This window comes from Mytilus californianus, unplaced genomic scaffold, assembly GCF_021869535.1.
Source record: "Mytilus californianus isolate M0D057914Y unplaced genomic scaffold, xbMytCali1.0.p SCAF_1, whole genome shotgun sequence".
Lineage (NCBI taxonomy): Eukaryota > Metazoa > Mollusca > Bivalvia > Mytilida > Mytilidae > Mytilus > Mytilus californianus.
Genome location: NW_026262581.1, coordinates 128,556,029 through 128,575,836, shown reverse-complemented (window position 1 = coordinate 128,575,836; position 19,808 = coordinate 128,556,029). Strand labels below are relative to the sequence as shown.

The 19,808-nt window shown below is 31.6% G+C and overlaps 1 protein-coding gene and 1 long non-coding RNA gene across 3 annotated transcripts in view; one reads left to right on the top strand and one right to left on the bottom strand.

Moving 5' to 3' along the window:
• LOC127733999 (2-(3-amino-3-carboxypropyl)histidine synthase subunit 2-like) overlaps positions 1–6,537 on the top strand; it is a 36,721-nt gene extending 30,184 nt beyond the window's left edge. For both annotated transcript variants that reach the window (XM_052243509.1, XM_052243498.1), the window contains exons 6-7: positions 2,515–2,691; positions 6,384–6,537. In XM_052243509.1, coding sequence (XP_052099469.1) covers positions 2,515–2,691; positions 6,384–6,505 — 299 coding nt within the window. In that variant the 3' untranslated portion in view covers positions 6,506–6,537. The remainder of the gene's footprint in view (positions 1–2,514; positions 2,692–6,383) is intronic.
• Positions 6,538–14,822: 8,285 nt separating this feature from the next.
• On the bottom strand, positions 14,823–17,014 carry LOC127734095 (uncharacterized). The gene is made up of 3 exons (XR_007997421.1): positions 16,262–17,014; positions 15,173–15,260; positions 14,823–14,904 (listed from the first exon to the last, which is right to left on the bottom strand). It is a non-coding gene; the product is annotated as an uncharacterized LOC127734095 (long non-coding RNA).
• Positions 17,015–19,808: the final 2,794 nt, after the last annotated feature.

Genomic DNA, 19,808 nt, shown 5'->3' with positions numbered 1-19,808 from the left:
GATATGCTGAATCTAACCATGTATTTAGATTTTTTATTTGTGGACCCCGTTATCAAATTGGTTCATATTGAGGTCAAAAGGGTCCAAAATTAAACTTTGTTTGATTTCATCTAAAATTGAATTATTGGGGTTCTTTGATATTCCAAATCTAACCGTGTATTTAGATTTTTAATTTTGGGTCCTGTTTTTTAAATTGGTCTACGTTAAGGTCCAAAGGGTCCAAAATTAAACTTAGTTTGATTTTAACAAAAATTGAATTCTTGGGGTTTGTTGATATGCTGAATCTAAACATGTGTTTAGATTTTTGATTATGGGCCCAGTTTTCAAGTTGGTCCAAGATAGGGTCTAGTCTTTAAACTTTGTTTGATTTCAACAAAAATTGAATATATGGGGTTCTTTGATATGCTGAATCTAACCATGAATTTAGATTTTTGATTATGGGCCAAGTTTTCAAGTTGGTCCAAATTGGGGTCCAAAATTAAACTTTGTTTGATTTCAACAAAAATTGAATATATGAGGTTCTTTGATATGCTGAATCTAACCATGTATTTAGATTTTTTATTTGTAGGCCCGCTATCAAATTGGTTCATATTGAGGTCAAAAGGGTCCAAAATTAAACTTTGTTTGATTTCATCAAAAATTGAGTTATTGGGGTTCTTTGATATGCCAAATCTAACCGTATTTTTAGATTTTTAATTTGGGTCCCGTTTTTTAAATTGGTCTTCATTGAGGTCCAAAGGGTCCAAAATTAAACTTAGTTTGATTTTAACAAAAATTGAATTCTTGGGGTTCTTTGATATGCTGAATCTAAACATGTGTTTAGATTTTTTATTATGGGCACAGTTTTCAAGTTGGTCCAAGTTGGGGTCCAAAATTAAACTTTTTTTGATTTCAACAAAAATTGAATATATGGGGTTCTTTGATATGCTGAATCTAACCATGAATTTAGATTTTTTATTTGTGGGCCCCGCTATCAAATTGGTTCATATTGAGGTCAAAAGGGTCCAAAATTAAACTTTGTTTGATTTCATCAAAAATTTAATTATTGGGGTTCTTTGATATTCCAAATCTAACCGTGTATTTAGATTTTTAATTTTAAGTCCCGTTTTTTTTAAATTGGTCTACATTAAGGTCCAAAGGGTCCAAAATTAAACTTAGTTTGATTTTAGCAAAAATTGAATTCTTGGGGTTATTTGATATGCTGAATCTAAACATGTGTTTAGATTTTTGATTATGGGCCCAGTTTTCAAGTTTGTCCAAGTTGGGGTCCAAAATTAAACTTTGTTTGATTTTAACAAAAATTGAATATATGGGGTTCTTTGATATGCTGAATCTAACCATGTATTTTGATTTTGGACATTGGACCATAATAGGTAAATTAAAAAAATTCAAGTTCTTAGACCACATTCTTTCTGTGTCAGAAACCTATGCTGTGTCAAATATTTAATAACAATCCAAATTCAGAGCTGTATCAAGCTTGAATGTTGTGTCCATACTTGCCCCAACTGTTCAGGGTTCGACCTCTGCGGTCGTATCAAGCTGCGCCCCAGCGAAGCATTTTATTATTTTTTTTAATGCTACATGTTTGTATTGTTTTCTGTCTATCGTTTTGTTATTTATATGTTTTTTCTTTAGTAACAATTTATTGTTTGGATTTTAAACTAATAAAATTCTTATTCTTATTATTCTTATTCTATCTTGTTATTTGAAAATTGAATACCGTTATTATGTCACCAATGAAAGTGGACATAAACTCAAGGAGGGACAGTAAGGGGAGTGCAATAGATTACCTTCAAATAAGAATGCCAAAAGTCACTGAACAGATGAATTCTGGATGTCTGGGGTCTCAATGAAATTTTAGGCAACACATTGCCTGGCCTGAATTTATGAAAATAAGATGTAATGCAAGCTTTTAAGCATTAAATGTCTTTAAAAATGAAATATCAACGGAAGTCATAAAACTGAGAAGCTGTGAAAAAGTGGTAACTTTATAGATATCAATGAAAAAATGTGATTTGTGTAATTTTCAGGACTCATGATGAGTAAAAAAAAAAAATCGTCTGATGATGATAATGAGGATGAACAGCAACATTATGTCATAATGTTAGGAAGACCCCTATCATGATCAATACACTAAGATAAAGGAAAGGAAACTAACTTCAAGATAGTATCAAAAAGCAAAAGTTGAAAAAAAAAAACTGAGGAAATCACCTTACATAACAACTGATAAGACAAATAGAAATGACCATCATACACATAATACTTCACAATATATAAGGAGCTCATTGATTATGCAAAAATGATTACTCACGTTACGAGAGTTACTAAAAGTAAAAATAACACTAATTTCAGGTCAGTATTTGAATTGAGGCATGAAAGGGGACAGTTTATTATAGGCTACTTGAAAATTGTGAAAACTGTAGATATTGCCTCTTTAAAATTAGGCTTGACCTCATCAATGTTTACTTCTCTATACATTTTATAATATTAATGATGCAAAATCTTCTGTTTCAGATGGGTCAGACTATATTCCCCTTGGAGATTCTGACATGGAAGGTACTACTGACGTATCATTAATCACAGGCAAACTGAGGACTATAGGTCATGTGACACAACCAGAGGTTACATCAACATCAATCGTCACCAGAAACGAAGCAATGGCTGTTACAACTGTAAAGGCAGAAAATGCAGGTAAATTCAGCCAGGTTTAGTTGACTTGATTTTTTCTCGCTGCGTTGAAGACCCATGGGTGGCCTTTGGCTGTTTTCTGCTCTTTGGTCAGGTTGTTGACCCTTTTACACATTCCCCGTTTCCATTCTCTATTCTATTGTTTAGTGTTTTTGTGTAGTTGGGTTGCTGTCTCATTGATGTTTACTTGACATCCCCAATTGTTCATATTCACCTCATTTAAAAGCTGTGAAAAGAAAAAAATCTTACAGATTTATGTTCACTTATTACATAATACAAATGAAAACAGTTACAATTATTGACATATTATTATAAGACACCAATAAGCAACCATACTTTGGATACCATCTGAAACCCCCCTCCCCATCAGTATACACATTTTTTGAAAATAAAGTTATCATGAAGAGGATGTAAATATTTAGATTATGCTTTAAAGTCTGCACAGTGACAAAAAAGAATTATGATTGTAAAATGTGTTTTTATTGACCAAATTTGAATATTTATCTCGATAGAGATATAACTTGATAAATTGTTGAATAATTGATTTTCTGTGAATGGGATCAAGATTAAATTAAATCTCTCATATTATAAAAATTGACAATTTTTTGGTTCCACCTACAAATGTTCTACGTTTTAACATAGACCAGTACGGATGTGATGATTTAAGTTAAAAAAAACACACACCAAACCAGATTATGCACCTCTGTCAGTAATATGAAATTGATATATGGTTTTAAACATCTCAAGAGATTTATTTTTTGAGAGACTGCTCTAGTGTAAGACATATATCTGTGTATTGGAGAGTTGTAATATCTTTTTAATTCAACTCATCAGTGACCACTTCAATTATGGGACCAATTCCCAACTCTTAAAGGGACAGCCTTAAAAGTTGAAGACTATATCAATAATTTGTCTAGATAAAATACCGGTATTCAAAATCTGAAAATTACTTTAGTTATTTTAACAACAGTGTATTCTGAAATTATTTTAATATTTTGATTTTAAAACATGAGCAAAAGAAATTCACATTAATACAAAACTTGTAACTGGTGACCTGGTACTAATACGAAAATAAGGAAATGTGGTATGATTGCCAATGAGACACCTATCCACCATTGTCCAAAATATATGGATGTAAATTACTCATGTCACTGTACAGCCTTCAGCAATGAGCAAAACCCATACTGTTTAGTCAGTTGTGAAAGCAAAGCAATTCAAACAAGAAAACCAACAACTTGTTTTTTGACACAACAATAAACCAAAAACAAATAAACAGACAGCAACCAACAATTCCAACTGAATTGTAGATTCCTGATTTTGAATCAAGGACATAAATGTGGCGGGTTTAAACTTGTAAATGCTCATCCCTCCCCTTACCTGGGACAGTGACCCGGACAACAAAAGAACAAACTGTAAAAATCAGTTGGAAATGGTTTGAATCATCAAGTTTTCAGAGATCCATGTTTTACCTTTTTCTAACCATATGCAAGAAATTGTTTTACTTTATAATCCAGGTGTGACAAAATTATTTGAAATGCTATAATGTTGTTAGTGGGCAATGGAAATTGGCATTTTCACATTTATGTTTCTTGACAATGTAGAAATTTTTTTTTGTTCAGATGCGATTTTACAAAATACCTAAACAAATCAGGTATAGATAGGCAAAGGAACTCCGTATTCTATATTTTCACATTTGGAAGTAATCTTTTTCATTCAGTATATATGAGAAAGGCTTAGTTGATTGTGTTGTTTCCAAATGCTTTTAATCATTATTTCAATCAGGTATAGGTGTATTGACATATATTTTTTTGATGGATATAAAAATATAACTTGGTACCTGGAACTATCTAAGATCTTGATCTTATTCAAACTCTTCAAATTTCATTATGAAAGGGAAAGAAATAATGATTTGGGCTTGAATACACCGTGAACGCCAAGCCAGTTTGAAAAAAATATATTAATTAGGTTTAATATTTACCTCATGAAAGATCAATATCTTTAAGCAGCAAAATAAATCATAATGTTGACCTTGGTTTTAGTCATTGACACAGATTTAAACAAAAAATGTATTTAAATGTAATAAATTTTAGACTACTAATGAACAGCTTTTTTGATATGTGTTATAAATTACCATCAAACTTTACTTCTTTCCTTTTTTTTTATGGAATCTTTGTGAAAAATATATTTGATTTTTTTACTGATAATTCGTTGTTGTTTTTTCAAATTTTTGAAGGATTCTGTAGAAGGACAATGTATACAGTAAAATCACAAATTAAACTGGTTTTTAATCTTATGATAATTTTGAAAATAAGCTGAATAGTTCCTATTATACTAAAGTCAATTCTTTTCTTATATTTGACCTTATCAAATGAACGAGAAAGTATGATATGGTCACTTTTTTTACCGTATGAATTTGAAAATAATTTTTTTTTATATATTTATCAAATATATCCTTCATATGTTCACCATACATTTGTTTGTAGGATATTAGAATGATTTAAAGGGGTGCATGCAGTCTTCACGCTTAACCACAAGTACTACGGCCATGGCTTGTAAAATTGCTTTCAGGCTTGTAAAATTCTTCTCTACAAGCCAACAGAAAACAACTAAAATTTTCAAAAAATTGAGCTTCGGACTTGTGGACTCAAAAGTTTATCGTGAAGGCTGTGCATGTCTGTCTTATAGGCTTATAACTTGTCCTCATTTTCATGGTTCAATAATCAATTTTAAGGTTTAGTGATTAGGTCAGTTTTTCAGATACTATAATGAAGTTATAGGTTAACTATATTCTTGTAAATAATCATTTTAAGTTGTACATTTCCATCTGACAAAGACTAGGTTCATCTGAATTTTATTTTGATAATGTTAGTCTTTTGTGATACCTGTAATATGATCGTTATCTTGACATATTTCAACTAAAATTAAGTAATACATTGTACTAAACATTTCAGCATTTGCACTCTTGCGAGATCTTGTCCATAATTTAAAAAAAAATAGATAAGAGCAACAGCTTTACCTAAAAAGATCTTTTGCTATAAGTTTCTTATACACAGAAAATATCCTTTGGGGTAAGAATCTATCTCATTCAATTTTTTTTATCAAAAACTTAAAGTAAATATGCAATTTTAAAACAAATATTTCAGTTATAACATGTTATGATGTCACACATATCACTAATGACATGGCAGCACTTAAGTGACCAGACTGTAGATTAAATCCATAATTTATATGTTTATAACTTTGAAAGGGTTGAAGAATTGAACTGTGATAAATAATCTTATCAAACTTTCTCTTTTGGTAAAGGTTAACAAGTTATAGTTACATATGGACTTATCATAAATATAAATTGTTCATGATACAATTTGTTTATAATACTGACCATTAGGATCCGTGTTTTATGAATGAGTCAGGACATTTTTGTTTAATCTAGGCGATTTATTTTATCTGGGAGTGGGCTATCAAATCTCCCATAATCTCCTATTTATCAAAGGTTATTAAAGGTCCTCAGCATATTTCATTGTTAAACATATATACTTATCTTGCATCACAGATACAAGGGTGTCAATTTGAATCTTATTTGCCCAAGTGATTACGAAATGATTTGTATCTTCAAAATTCATTGATGTAATTATTTGTCATAATCTATTACCAATTTTCCTGAATCTTACGATTGCAATATATTAATATCTTTGTAGAGGAGTTCTTCTCATCACGTTCATGGAAAGGATTAGAACAGAATCTGGGTCAAACAGAAGTTAGTGATGCAGTCGAGGGAAGTAAAGGAATAGCAGCAGGTTACAGCTATGAACAGAATTGAATTTTAACTATTAAAAAATCATTTAAATATTACTTCCCCTGTCTGTTATCATCTCATTGTGTTTTCATTCCTCCATTGCCTCAGCATTCTTCAATTTTTATAATTTTCATTGTTTTTCCTCATTGGTCAGATGTGAAAATTGCAATGTTATTCCAATAAGATGAAAGAATATAAAGGCCAGAGGTAGGTTTATATGATTTGAAGGATTTTAAAATTTCTTCCCAAAACCAAATTATTATTGTGATTGACTTATTACATTTCATTTAGAGTTCTGACACAATTACAATTCAATCCAATAAATCATAGTGTACAATTATGCGAAAATTTTACCAAACTGCACTAGGAGAACTACAGTCAAGTCATTAATGTTAGTAGTGCAAGTGCAAAAAGAAAGAATAATTAGGCATCCCATCAGATATCAATTCCTCTTCATCTTTACAATTAAATATTCAGCTGAATTTCTTAACATACCAATTGTTGAAAGATATTTCAGTTGTGTAACAAATTTTATGGTGGAGTGAAATTCTAAAAAGTAAAATCACAGTAAAAACAAACATTACAATATTGTTCTGATGAATTGAGGCAGCAGTAGTTTACAAGGTTCAAAACCATAAATCAAGAAAATACAAATCAAGGCCACAAACTAAACTGAGGTAAAGTCGTCACTCACCACGATGAGTGAGTGATGACTTTGATATAGACCAGAGATTCCCTTTGTGGTCCCCATCAGGTAATAAAACATACCGGTAATTAAAGAAACTAAAAAAATCACATAGATTCCCACTACATTTGTCTCATTGGTTTCATGGTAGCATGCTCACCTCAAGAGCTGGACGTTGTTGGTTTAATCACTTAATAGATAAGCTTAGTATAGACCTTAAAATTACTATTTTTCTGCTTCTTTAGCAAATTACATTAAGGAATAAGAGTAGAGGCTGGGTGGCTATGCTAAAATAATATATCTGAGTACGTGATTTGTCTTCCTGTTGACTGTTACTCTGTGAACTAGAATGTAAACAATCTGGCTCAGAGTGTTAGCCTAGTACAAAGTAAGGTATATTTATATTTCATTAAGATGTTATTTTCCCCGATATGCATGTAAAATTTGTCACTGCACATTAAGCAACCTTCAATCAATCAATATCACTACTAAAGTTATTTCAATGGATGAAGGACAGCTACACAATTTATATTTTTTTATTTTATAAATTAATTTTTTAAGTGTCAAAAGAAGAGGCGGGACCAATTTCCCAAAAATTGATTTCACACAAGGGCCATGCATTTCAAAAAGTCTTATTTTATATCCAAAAAATGTAGAAAAAAAACATAAATTCTGTTAGCAGTAAAGCTATATATTGTCTTTGGGATGCAAGTTATCTATTGTTGGTTAGATTTTTTATATGCAAAATTTTCCAAAAATAGATAAAATTTGCAATTTTGCGTAAAAAATGCATTCAACAGCTCCGTGTAGCGGTGAATGATATTTGATTTAACAGAAAAATTGTTAAATTGTAGAAATATATTTTATGTATATACTGTATATTCAGAAATTATTGCATGCATTAAAGGGACATTCTAATGCAACATCGTTTGTAACGTTCATTTTGATTGGATAACGTCACCAATTTTCATGGCATCAATTCACAATTCATGCTATAAAAACGTATGCTTAAGCGCAGACGACGTATGACAGATTTTAAATGTATGATGTTGTTTTCTGTCAGTTTCCTTAGAATGGAGATAACAATATTGCATTTTAAGCTACGAGATATAAAAAGTTCAATCATAAATGAAAGTGAAATAGTGAAATAATAATTTGCTTTTAGCAGCCAGTTTGGTTCAATTTTGTCAAAATAAGCTAAGAAACACCGCTGATGAATTATTCACTTGTAAGCTATTAAAAAGAAAAGAATCTTCAATGTCAACATTGAAAGTGAAACAAGGGTAAACCATTTGTTGACTGATTCGATCCACAAAAACTCATTCTTATACAGGTAAAAACGATGATTAACATATTTGTTTAACCTATAAAATGAAATCAAACAGACCTGGAAAATCCTATTGCACGTGTTCTGCTTCACTATATATTTATATCTTTATGTTTATATCGGGTTATATGACTGTCGGCAGTCTTAGGAGGTCACATCGATCGTTAATTAGATTGCGTTTATACAAAAATACACACGAAATGTTGATACATATTATCGAGTCAATGGATTATTTGTTTATTTTAGACTTTTTGTAAGTTTGATATACGTTTTAGTAGGTTATAAATCAAATATTAGAATTTGAGTCAAATTGGTGATCATGAATTTGACAGCTAATGACCCTTTAATTATTGCTATTTTTAAAGAAGGGACTAAAATGTGAGATTAATTATTGCGATTTAAGGAAAATCTGAATACAGTCAGATATATGTATCAGATATCAGAATGCGCATTCTTATTATCGCGATACTCACACAGTCGCATTATTCAGATAAAAAAAAAAACACTTAATAATTTCTGAATTAACAGTATGCTATAGACTCTTAAAATCCAAATTACAGAACGATTTGACAACTTAGAGATTTTGACCCTGAGAGTGAAACAATCATGCCCACTTTGCTGTATTTCTAGTGTTTTTATACGCCCGTTTACGGGACGTATTATGGTATACCGTTGTCCGTCTGTCCGTCCGTCTGTCCGTCCGTCGTCAACATGTCGGACATTAACTCAAAAACGCTTTAACCAATTTGCATAAAACTTTGGTGAATTGTTTATATCTATTGACGTGAGCTCCCTTTCGTTTTTTATAAATTTTAGAATTTACGTTTCCGAGCTATGGGGTTTTATTCATTAAAAAAAGGGGGATTTTCCAGTTTTCGGACAATAAGTTAAGAATGCTTTCACCAACTTGCAAGAAATTGTGCTGAATTGTTTATATCTATTGACATGAGCTCCCTTTCGATTTTTATAAATTTTAGATTTTACGTTTCCGAGATACAGGGTTTTATTCATTAAAAAAAGGGGGATTTTCCAGTTTTCAGACAAAAACTCAAAAAATGCTTTCAGCAGTTCTTATGAAACTTTGGTGAATTGTTTATATCTATTGATGTAAGCTCCGTTTAGAATTTTATTAATTTTACATTTTACATTTCTGAGTTATGGGGTTTTATTCATTAAAAAAAGGGGGATTTTCCAGTTTTCGGACAATAACTCAAAAATGCTGTCAGCAATTCTCATGAAACTTTGGTTAATTGTTTATATCTATTGACGTAAGCTCCCTTTTGATTTTCATAAATTTCTAATATGACATTGAGAATTAATTGAACTTTATTTGTTTATAGTCTGACAACAGATTTACTAAGTATTGCGCAACAGCACAGTGTATTGCACAACAGCAAGAAATCTTTAATTGAATATAAATTCAATTCATATAACCAATTTCAAGTTCTTTGACTACAGTTATTCAGAAACCTATAATATGTCAAATATTTAATACAATCCAAATTCAGACCTGTATCAAGCTTGAATATTGTGTCCATTTTTGCCCCAACTGTTCAGGGTTGGACCTCTGCGGGCGTATCCAGCTGCGCTCAGCGAAGCAGTTTATTAGGGCTTCATCTACTTCTTTCAAAGGTATATTGAAGATATAAATGAGGAGATATGGTAAGACCCCTGTTTGTCTCCATGAAATTGACAAATAGTATTTTGTCTAAGAAATAATTGGGATGTCAATGTGACATCATAATCAATTTTTATACGACAGCAAACAATTTTTGCGGTCGTATATTGGTATGTCGTCGTCGTCCGAAGACACATTGATTTTCGCACAATAACTTGTTTAAGTGAATGGATCTCTATGAAATTTGACCATAAGGTTCAATACCACAAAAGGAAGGTTGGGATTGATTTTGGGTGTTATGGTACCAACAGTTAAGGAATTAGGGGCCAAAAATAAGCATTTTTCTAGTTTCCAGACAATAACTTGTGGAACGGTGTATTGTTCTCTCTGAAATTATACCACAAGTTTCCTTACCACAAAGGGATGGTTAGGATTTGCTTTGGGGGGTTATGGCTTAAACCGTTTAGGAATTAGGGGGAAAAACAAGAGTGTCCTGGTTAATGGACAAATACATTAGTGCAAAACATAATTTAAAGCAGTGTAAGGGAGGTAATTCAAATACATCATTTGAATTACCTCCCTTACACTGCTTTTAAATCATGTATAAAGTAATGGTTAATGAACAATTAAGACAATTTAAAAGCAGTGTAAGGGAGGTAATCAAAATACAACGTTTTGATTACCTCCTTACACTGCTTTTAAATTATGTTTAAGGAAATGCATATTTATAAAGGAAGACCAGTATAAATATCTGCAAATGTTGCATCTTTTTTTTTTACAAAAAAATCCATATGAAAGATTTGAAACCATATTTTAAATTCTATTATAAAATAGATTAAGTTAGCACTATGGTAAATTCAAATGGGTAATTATGGTTGCAAACTTCATTGGAAATTTGAATTGAGATTATGACCATATCTTGAGGGAATGATTTTTTTGGGGGGAAAAGGGGGGGTTGGTAAAAAGAAATTGTGGGGGTCAATTTTTTCTCATTTCAGATTTCAGAAATTAAAAAGAAAAATTCTTCAAATATTATTTTTTTTGCAAAAAAAAAGTGTGTGTGTGGTGGTTTGAGGGGGGGTAATACGCAACAGCATAGTGTATTGCACAAAAGCAAAAAAAAAGGGGGGTAATTTTTTTATTTTTATTTGTGGGGGGAGGGGGGTCAATTCGCAACAGCAAAGTGTATTGCACAAAAGCAAAAAATTGAATATAAATTCAAATCATAACCAATTCTAGTCTTTGACTACAGTTATTCTGTGTCAGAAACCTTTTATGTGTCAAATATTTAATTACAATCCAAATTCAGACCTGTATCAAGCGCGAATATTGCGTCCATTTTTGCCCCAACTGTTCAGGGTTGGACCTCTGCGGTCGTATCCAGCTGCGCTCGGCGAAGCAATTTATTTTACTCAAATGATGTTACACATATTTATGGGGAAACGGAAAATTTTTACTGAAATTGACACCTTTGAAAAAAGACATATTGTAGTGTTTCTTTTAAATAAGAAAGACGACCGAAAGCAAATATGAAGATGAAATTAAAAAAAATGTACTGATATCTGATGCTTTATAAATATCTGCACAGTGTTATAAATCACATTTTCATATTGCTGGACTACAAAAGTTTTAAAAAGATACTATAATTTCAAACTGATCAGGTAAAATGAATGGTTTTGGAGAAGTTATATTTTTGATTTTGTGTTTTTTATTGTTTTTTTTTTGGATTAAAAACATGGTCAGTTTTAAAGAAGACAATGAATGAGACACATTAAAAGTATATCTTGTGTTGTTAATAAAGGCCAATGATTGTCCTTTATGGCACTGCCGATTTTAACATACTATATTGCACTTTCTAAGTAGTATAGCGTTTCATTATGCACATTTGAGACTACTATAATGTATATGTGTTATAATAGTCTAGATGCACATATTGACACAGTTTTGGCTCCTGGAGCCCAATTAGTGTTACATTAACCTATTATGTCTGTTTGAGTTTCTCACCCAATTTGTTAATTTAACGAAACTATAAACAACTGTTATACAAGTGGGAGGTTTAGCTAGCTATAAAACCAGGTTAAACCCACCATTTTCTTCATAAAATGCCTGTGCCAAATCAGGAATATGACAATTGTTTTCCATTCGTTCTGATGGTTGATAAAGTCTAACGTTTGATTTTGTTAATTTTTATAGACTTCCCCTTTTTGAATTTACCTTGGGGTTCGGTATTTTTGTTATATTTTTGGCGTTGTCCATTTATTAGTTTCAAATCTCTCAATGTCGATTTGCTTGTTGGAATTTCAAAACACTTTCCAGTAATGGTTCACATTGGATGTGCTTTCTTGAGATATTCGTCTGGTGTATAGCAGAAACCAGCCCCTCATTCTGTGGTTCTTGACGTTCAAGTTTGGCAATCATAAAAGAGACACATATACTCAAGCAGTTGATCAAACAATGAATTATGTTCCAGATTTTATGAAATATGAATTTTGTTCATGCAATTATATGCAAATTATCAATTTTGGAAAACGCTGGCGGCACTTTCTTCCTACTCGATCTCTTCTGCTCTTTTGCCTGTGCCCTTACTTTTCAGACCGACTTATTATTGTATTTAATGTTGTCTAACATGCTTGATAGAATAGTAAGCTATTGGAAATTTACAATAAAACCAACCGATACTCAATAAACAAGAAATTTTAGGCAATGATTGGCCTGTTTTGTTCGGATTTCACATGATACATTTATTGTTGAACAACTGGACCTACCTTCACTCTACTGAACACAAATTATAAAATGTTATTTCTTCGAAAGTGTTACCGACTCTAGCATACCACTTGGTTGACTGTTACAAATACATGATATTTAAAAATTAAAGTTGTCGTTACCACACCCCGATCTTGATTCTTTGTTGTGTCTTTTTTTTTAAAGATTTTTACATATCATGGGCATTCGATTGTTGTGATTAGTGACAAAGCACCCGAGTTCACCCTTGGTTTTTTAATGAGTTCATGCTGCTCAAGTCTTCGATGAAATGTTAAGTGGGCTATTTGGTTTCTTTTCCGATGGAAGTGTACCCGACTAAATACCTTTGATATCATTTTCTGTATTTTCTATTTTTCCGACTCCATGACCTTGGGCGTTAAGTAACCAACATATAACCAAATGCAATTGACGAAGGTTATGAATTTAACTGATCCCTTATTATTTAGTTAACAAAGTAAAAGATTTTAGAATCTCAAGACGTATGTTTTTATTACAATATCAGTAAAACTCATCAAAGATACCAGGCTTATAATTTTGTACGCCAGATGCGTGTTTCGTCTACATAAGACTGACCAGTGGTGGCACTCGAATTAAAACAGTTGGTTGGCCAATTTAAATACGAAGTTGTAGAGCTTTAAATAAAAAAGAAATCGAAAATACAGTAAGGCAAACTATACCCTATACCTGGGGGTAGAAGAACCGGAGTGTTTCGAATAATTTAACATTTTATGTACAGTACATTTACAGAAAATTACCATATCAATGAGGTTTCATGTCAACACAAAAGTGCTGACTACTGGGCTGGAGAAACCGTCGAGACGAAACACACACAAGATGTGGCATCGACACAATGGGTTTTAAAATTCGTCAAAGATACAGAGCTTCTAATTTTGTACGCCAGACGCGCGTGTCGTCACAAGACTCATCAGTGGCACTCGAATTAAAACAGTTGATAGGCCAATTAAATACTCAGTAAAATTTGGTTTTGGATAACACTCAGTAAAATGTGATTTGGAATAAAAGTCAATGAAACAAACTCCCTGAAAAACAAGCTCACCTAAACATGCTGATGCCACCATACGGTCTTGAACGACGGATAACCTCACAGGATTCATGTTGTAATGTTTGCTATTTATTACGAAGTTAGATAGGTATAAAGACAAAATATAATGCTTCAAAAACACATTCTGTATAAATAACCGTGTATAAATATCAGACAAGATGCTCGAAATTACATTTACTAACCCATTGAAGAAGTAATAATGATACATTTATTAAACAAATTATACCAGCAAGTGATTTGTATAGTATCTTATAATAAATCCTTGACCAGCATTTATAATTGTTAAAAATAGTTTCAACGACTTGCACAAAAGCCGTTTCAATATTGCATGGTTATAAATTTGATATTCCACTTTCCATATTTTCTATTGTTAACTACTAGGACCTGATTCTTGAGAGTACAGTATTGTATCATGTAGAAGCTACTTGAAACTCTTAAGTTACTTAGTAAGCCCACGCAATGCATGGAACAAAAGGTTATTATTAAAATGCTCTTGGTTGTAGAGTGAACATATTATGCAAAGTTAAAAGTTATAAATCAGATCATTTTAAAGCATCCTTCAATACACTGCATTTAACGTGGATAATCGCGCAATGGAATAAATACGATGCCACTAGTATTTTTGTTAAATCGGGAGCTGTGTACATACGGGTCGAGGAAGTCTGTAGTTGGTTCAATTATTGTGCGTGATGATTCAGAATAAAGCGATAATTTATCCATGCTTCCGTGAAGAGAAGCCCTCGGAATATCATATGCTTCTTTAGAAATTTTCTTAGCAGTAGCATAATCTGGTGGCAGGCTTATATTTGAGGGATCCGATTGGAATGATGAATTTGTGTGCGCTAACCAATGGGTAATCCAGGATCTGTTGCTTTGTTTGTTATCAAATTTGGAAGGTTCTTCGGACTTATAAGAACGAGTGCATTTTCTGTCATTCTTCTTACTCCAACGACGTCGATTTTTTGTTCTGAAAATGTTTCACAATTGTTATGGTTCAAAAACAGAAATATGGTAATATTTTGAGACACGTATGAAAACAGAAATATGATTAATATAAGATTACAAGTGTTGTTATAATTATTCAGATCTACTTTCTTTTTGTCCAGTTTCAAGTAGACAAGAAGAAACAATTTGATTAAAGTGTATTTAAAACTTTATTAAAGTCCGTTTTTCCGAAAATCCCTTTATATTAAGTTAAAAAAAATTAATTATTACAAACTAAACTAAACTCTTACCTTAATAAGCAATAAATTAGTGTTATACAACACAGAACAAAAAGTGGTAAGGTCAAGACAAGGACCAATATCAGAACGAGGTCCGCATCTGAAAAAGGTCATAGACTTGCATAGCAATTTATAAAACATTTAATTACCATCATATCTATATAGAAAGCAAATGTCAGGGGAGATCAAATACAAATGTCAGGGGAGATCAAATACAAATGTCAGGGGAGATCAAATACAAATACAAATGTCAGGGGAGATCAAATACAAATGTTTTCCGGTTGTATGAATGAGGCTTGTCAAAAGATAAGTGTAATGTGTTCAACCGGATTTTTCAAGTCGAATGTTTGAAGAAATTGCGTTTCCCTGGATATTTAGTGGTAAATTTAACAGGTGTACTTGATGGAATGCTGAACAACAAGTTTTATGGTTAAACAGCAAGATGTGTAATAATCAACTTGAGTGTTAAAAAAAAGGAAAAAAATAAAGTACGTGCATAGCTCTTCATAACGTATCCAAATTTAAACCATATATAACTATATATACCTATGACTGAAGACGAAATAACCCTATACCGATGATTCTAACCGAATTCATATTAAAATAATACGCTGACAAGGCGTGAGATAGAATAGCAATTAGCGTAGCGTAACAGTAAAATATTGGAAACAAGGGACTTTATATATGTATAAAATTTAGTCTATTTTTCTATGTTTAATCTGAATATCTATTTGTTTCAATTTTAATTCCAAGATGACTCCTACTGTAAAAAACATATGCGTATGTGTGTAGTCGCATGAAACGTTGAGTCAAAATCAAATATTTTCTAATTCCGATTAGTCCTATAACGTATTGGAATAACCATTCCAGTGGCTTTTTCAGACATTCCTTGACAGACATGTGGTCATTTAGTTTATAAACATTATCTTAGAAATTGGTTGCGCGTGTAAAGTTGGAACATACATGACAACAGAATAAATAGGGAAAAAAAAAGAACGATCTAAAATTAAAACTTGCAAGTATACATTTTCTCACTGTAGCTTCAGATATAGTGGAAAAACGTATGTAAACATTAGAACAGAAATATTGTAAGGCGGTTACCTTGATTTGTACCTGTAGGAGCTTCTGTTACAGCTGGTCTAATGTTTGTTGTGTGTACCGTTTTTCTAGACGTTTTTAACCATACTCCATAAGTCTTAGTTCCTTTGACAGATTGTGTACTATTGACAGTCGATAAAACTCGATTCATGGTAACGTTTCTGGTTTTCAATAGATTATTAATTCTTTGAATGATTGTTAATGTATAGGAATTTTTCGATGTTTGCGTGGTTTTTAATGTCGTCGTAACAACGACAGAAGCCAATGGATTTGTCGATGTTTTAGTTAATGTTTGTGCAGGCTTTATCTTTGTTTGTTTTCCTTGAATTGTTGATTGGCTTTCCGTTATATTCCTTGCTAAATGCGTCTTTAAATTCTGCGACAATGTAAAATTTTGAGAGTGAGACTTTATACAAGGTCGTGTTGGAGTAGTAGAAATGGTTGTTCTAAAACCAGACGTTGAATTTAAAATAGTCGTCGAAATGTTTGATCCTTTTGTCGATGAATGTATTGTTGTTCCGACTGATGAAGTGTATTTCTGAGAAGACTGAGCAACTGTTACTTTCGAATTTTGTTGTGTTCGCTGGATTGAAGAAGTCGAAAATTTGATTGATGACTGCTGGTTAATGGACTTTGCTGTTAATTCTTGGCCAACTGACCTGTGTGACATCTGTACAGTATTCATTTTCTGTACAGTCGTTAATTCTAATGTCTTGTGGGAACTTGGTGTAGGCTTGCCTGTGAAAGTTAATGAAGTATTGGCTGGAAAAAACATTTAAACTTAAGCTGAAATGAAGATGGAGGAAATTTAATTTCTGTGAAAAAAGTTTATTGCATATATTTTTTTTAAATTCAACTTCCTTTCCCTATAAATATCCTTGGTTTTCGAATGATGTTGCTTTGGTCTTATTCATATTTATAATGCATCAGAGGTCAATGTTTCACGAAGTTTTTATTTCCAGGACATTTGAAATTGTGCCGACATGCTGATGATATAATGGCGTGTTTTTTAACGCGTTCAAGAATAGTTTTTTTGTAAATTTAAGTGTCAATCCAAACTTGCCGTACATAGATACTGTTGTCAGAACATTAATATAAGTTGTTAACATGACTATTATTGTACTATTGGACATACTTTTGGAAATCTATGGAATATGTCAGTATTTGTTTTTTTTCTTCAAGTTTTACATTTCAAAGTAACATCTAAGTAAATGAGTGATCTCACGTATTTATTGTTTTGCATGAAACTAAAGCATGAACAATTGCATATGAATATCGAAAAAAAAGTAACTTTGAAACTGTTTGGGATATGCCTAAATTGTTAACTTACTGTGTTGACAAATAAAATGTTGACAAGAGTTACACGCAGATATACTCCATTGATCTGAACTGACATATGCTATGCACCCGTCACTGTTCAGTTTTCGATTCGTAACTCTTTTCCACCCGTAACTTCCATCAACAAAGGGTTCACCTAAAATAAATTAATAATAACGCGATAACTACAAAGCAATGTCTTTTAAAATATTTGAAAGCTGATGGTAGAAAATAAATAAAAGAAGGTTTTAAGCAGTTAAGAAAAACTTAATATTAGTCAAAAGGCTATCGGAAAAATAACACATGAACGTAAAAATTTGAACGTCACAAATCCCTTTCGAAATTGAGGGTAAACCGAGCTGATCCAACCCAAGAATCAAAAAACGAAAACAAATGCACTGATTTATGTACAAAAGGATAAACGAATGATTGTTAATCAGTATAATTTAGCCGAAAACCGCTGTATGTAGGCTATGGTATGTCCAGTCCTCAACTTCAGATAAAATTTGAAATCAATACTTGTTTCTGTAATAACCTTTATTTCGTACGCTCGTTATAAGTCTGATAAGCCAAATATTGTGTAAAATTTGGGAGCATATTTAAAAAAATAAAAAGTAACTAAACAAACCACCAAAGCCCTCTGAGATGAACTTTGTCTGAGAAAGTTGAAATTTAAAAATCCGGTTTCTACAGTATGTAATTTTCATGAAAAACCAAAACATATATCGAAAATCGGAAACTATAAATTAACAAAGTCATGCAATACATAACACGGTTAGAAATAAACTTTAAAACATACAAGTCGAAAAGAGACACATCCATGGCTAAAGAAAAAAAGACATACAAATAAACAAAATTAAAATGAAAACATAGTTAAGGAAGTTTCGACAAAAGGGTTGATATCAAATGCAACATTGTCAAGAAAAGCTTCTTTCTTTGGGTAAGCAGCTTTCAATCAATTTATCAGCTCATATTTTTCTGGCTTTTCACGTGTTTTATCAGCATATTCTTGATCAAGACTTAGAAATACAGATTAGGTAGACATTCTTTGAAGCTTAGGTATGTATGTGAACAAATATGTAAAAACATATATACCAATATGTAAAAGCTGTAAAAATATACAAATAAATTATATTTGTTACCCTACCATTAATCCATGACCATTTATTATTTTTAGATTTCAGTCCTATTCAGTATGGGCCTTCTGTAAATCCAGCAAACATGTCATTGACATTGTACTGTTTGATGTGAACAAGTCGTCCTTGATCAAAGTGAGTTCCGCAAAAATTGTCAGCCTCTTCCCATGTTTTATTCTCAGAAATTGCTGAGTACATTGTCTTTGGTTTAGTATTTCCTGTAAAAAAATATTATTTTCAATATGTATATTCATATAAAAATCTTTTTTTCTCATGTTATATTTATGCTTTGATGCTGTGTAGGTTAATTTAATTTGTTTAGTTATAGACAAAAACTATTTTCCATGTTTATTGCATAGTTATTTGAAATGTATTAACTTATGTGAAAAATTTATGAAATGAGTTTATTTTTTTATTTTGTAGTTATTTATTTTTGTATCAAACACGTGTGTTCCTTGTAACATTTTCTACCTATTACCATAGTTAAACTACCTACCCCAAAATGCTAATGTCAATATTATTCCATTTAAAATGTTGTATATCCAAAACACCTGTATGTACGTCAACATCGTCCAGCTTGTATCTTGTACTCAGGGTGGATACTGTTCTCAAATATTTATCATTCACGGATTGATAGTTATCTTAAATATTTATCACCTACGTTTATTTTTTGTGATGTGGTCAGAATTTACGTTTACTCGATTCTGACGGATTAGTTTACAATTGGAATTTTATATTTATGCTGTCAGAATTTATTGTCATTAGTAAAATTCTTACAAAATATGTTGTATACCCTGCTTTATCAAATATTTGTTCCAGACGAAAGTACAATTCTAGAGGTCTGCCATAACAACAAGATATTGGCTTGATCAAAACTGAAACTCCAGTGATCATGTAGATTTATTATATCTGTGGATGCCGTATCATTTTGGTGTACTAATTTTATGAACTTCGCTGATATAGTTCAACCACGAATTTGAATAATCAAGTATTTGAAGAAATACATATTTCCTATATGCTTGTATGCAGAAATTGTTATAACCAGGAATTAAAGGATTCAGGAAAAAGCAAACTTTCCAAAATTTTGGTCACGAGCG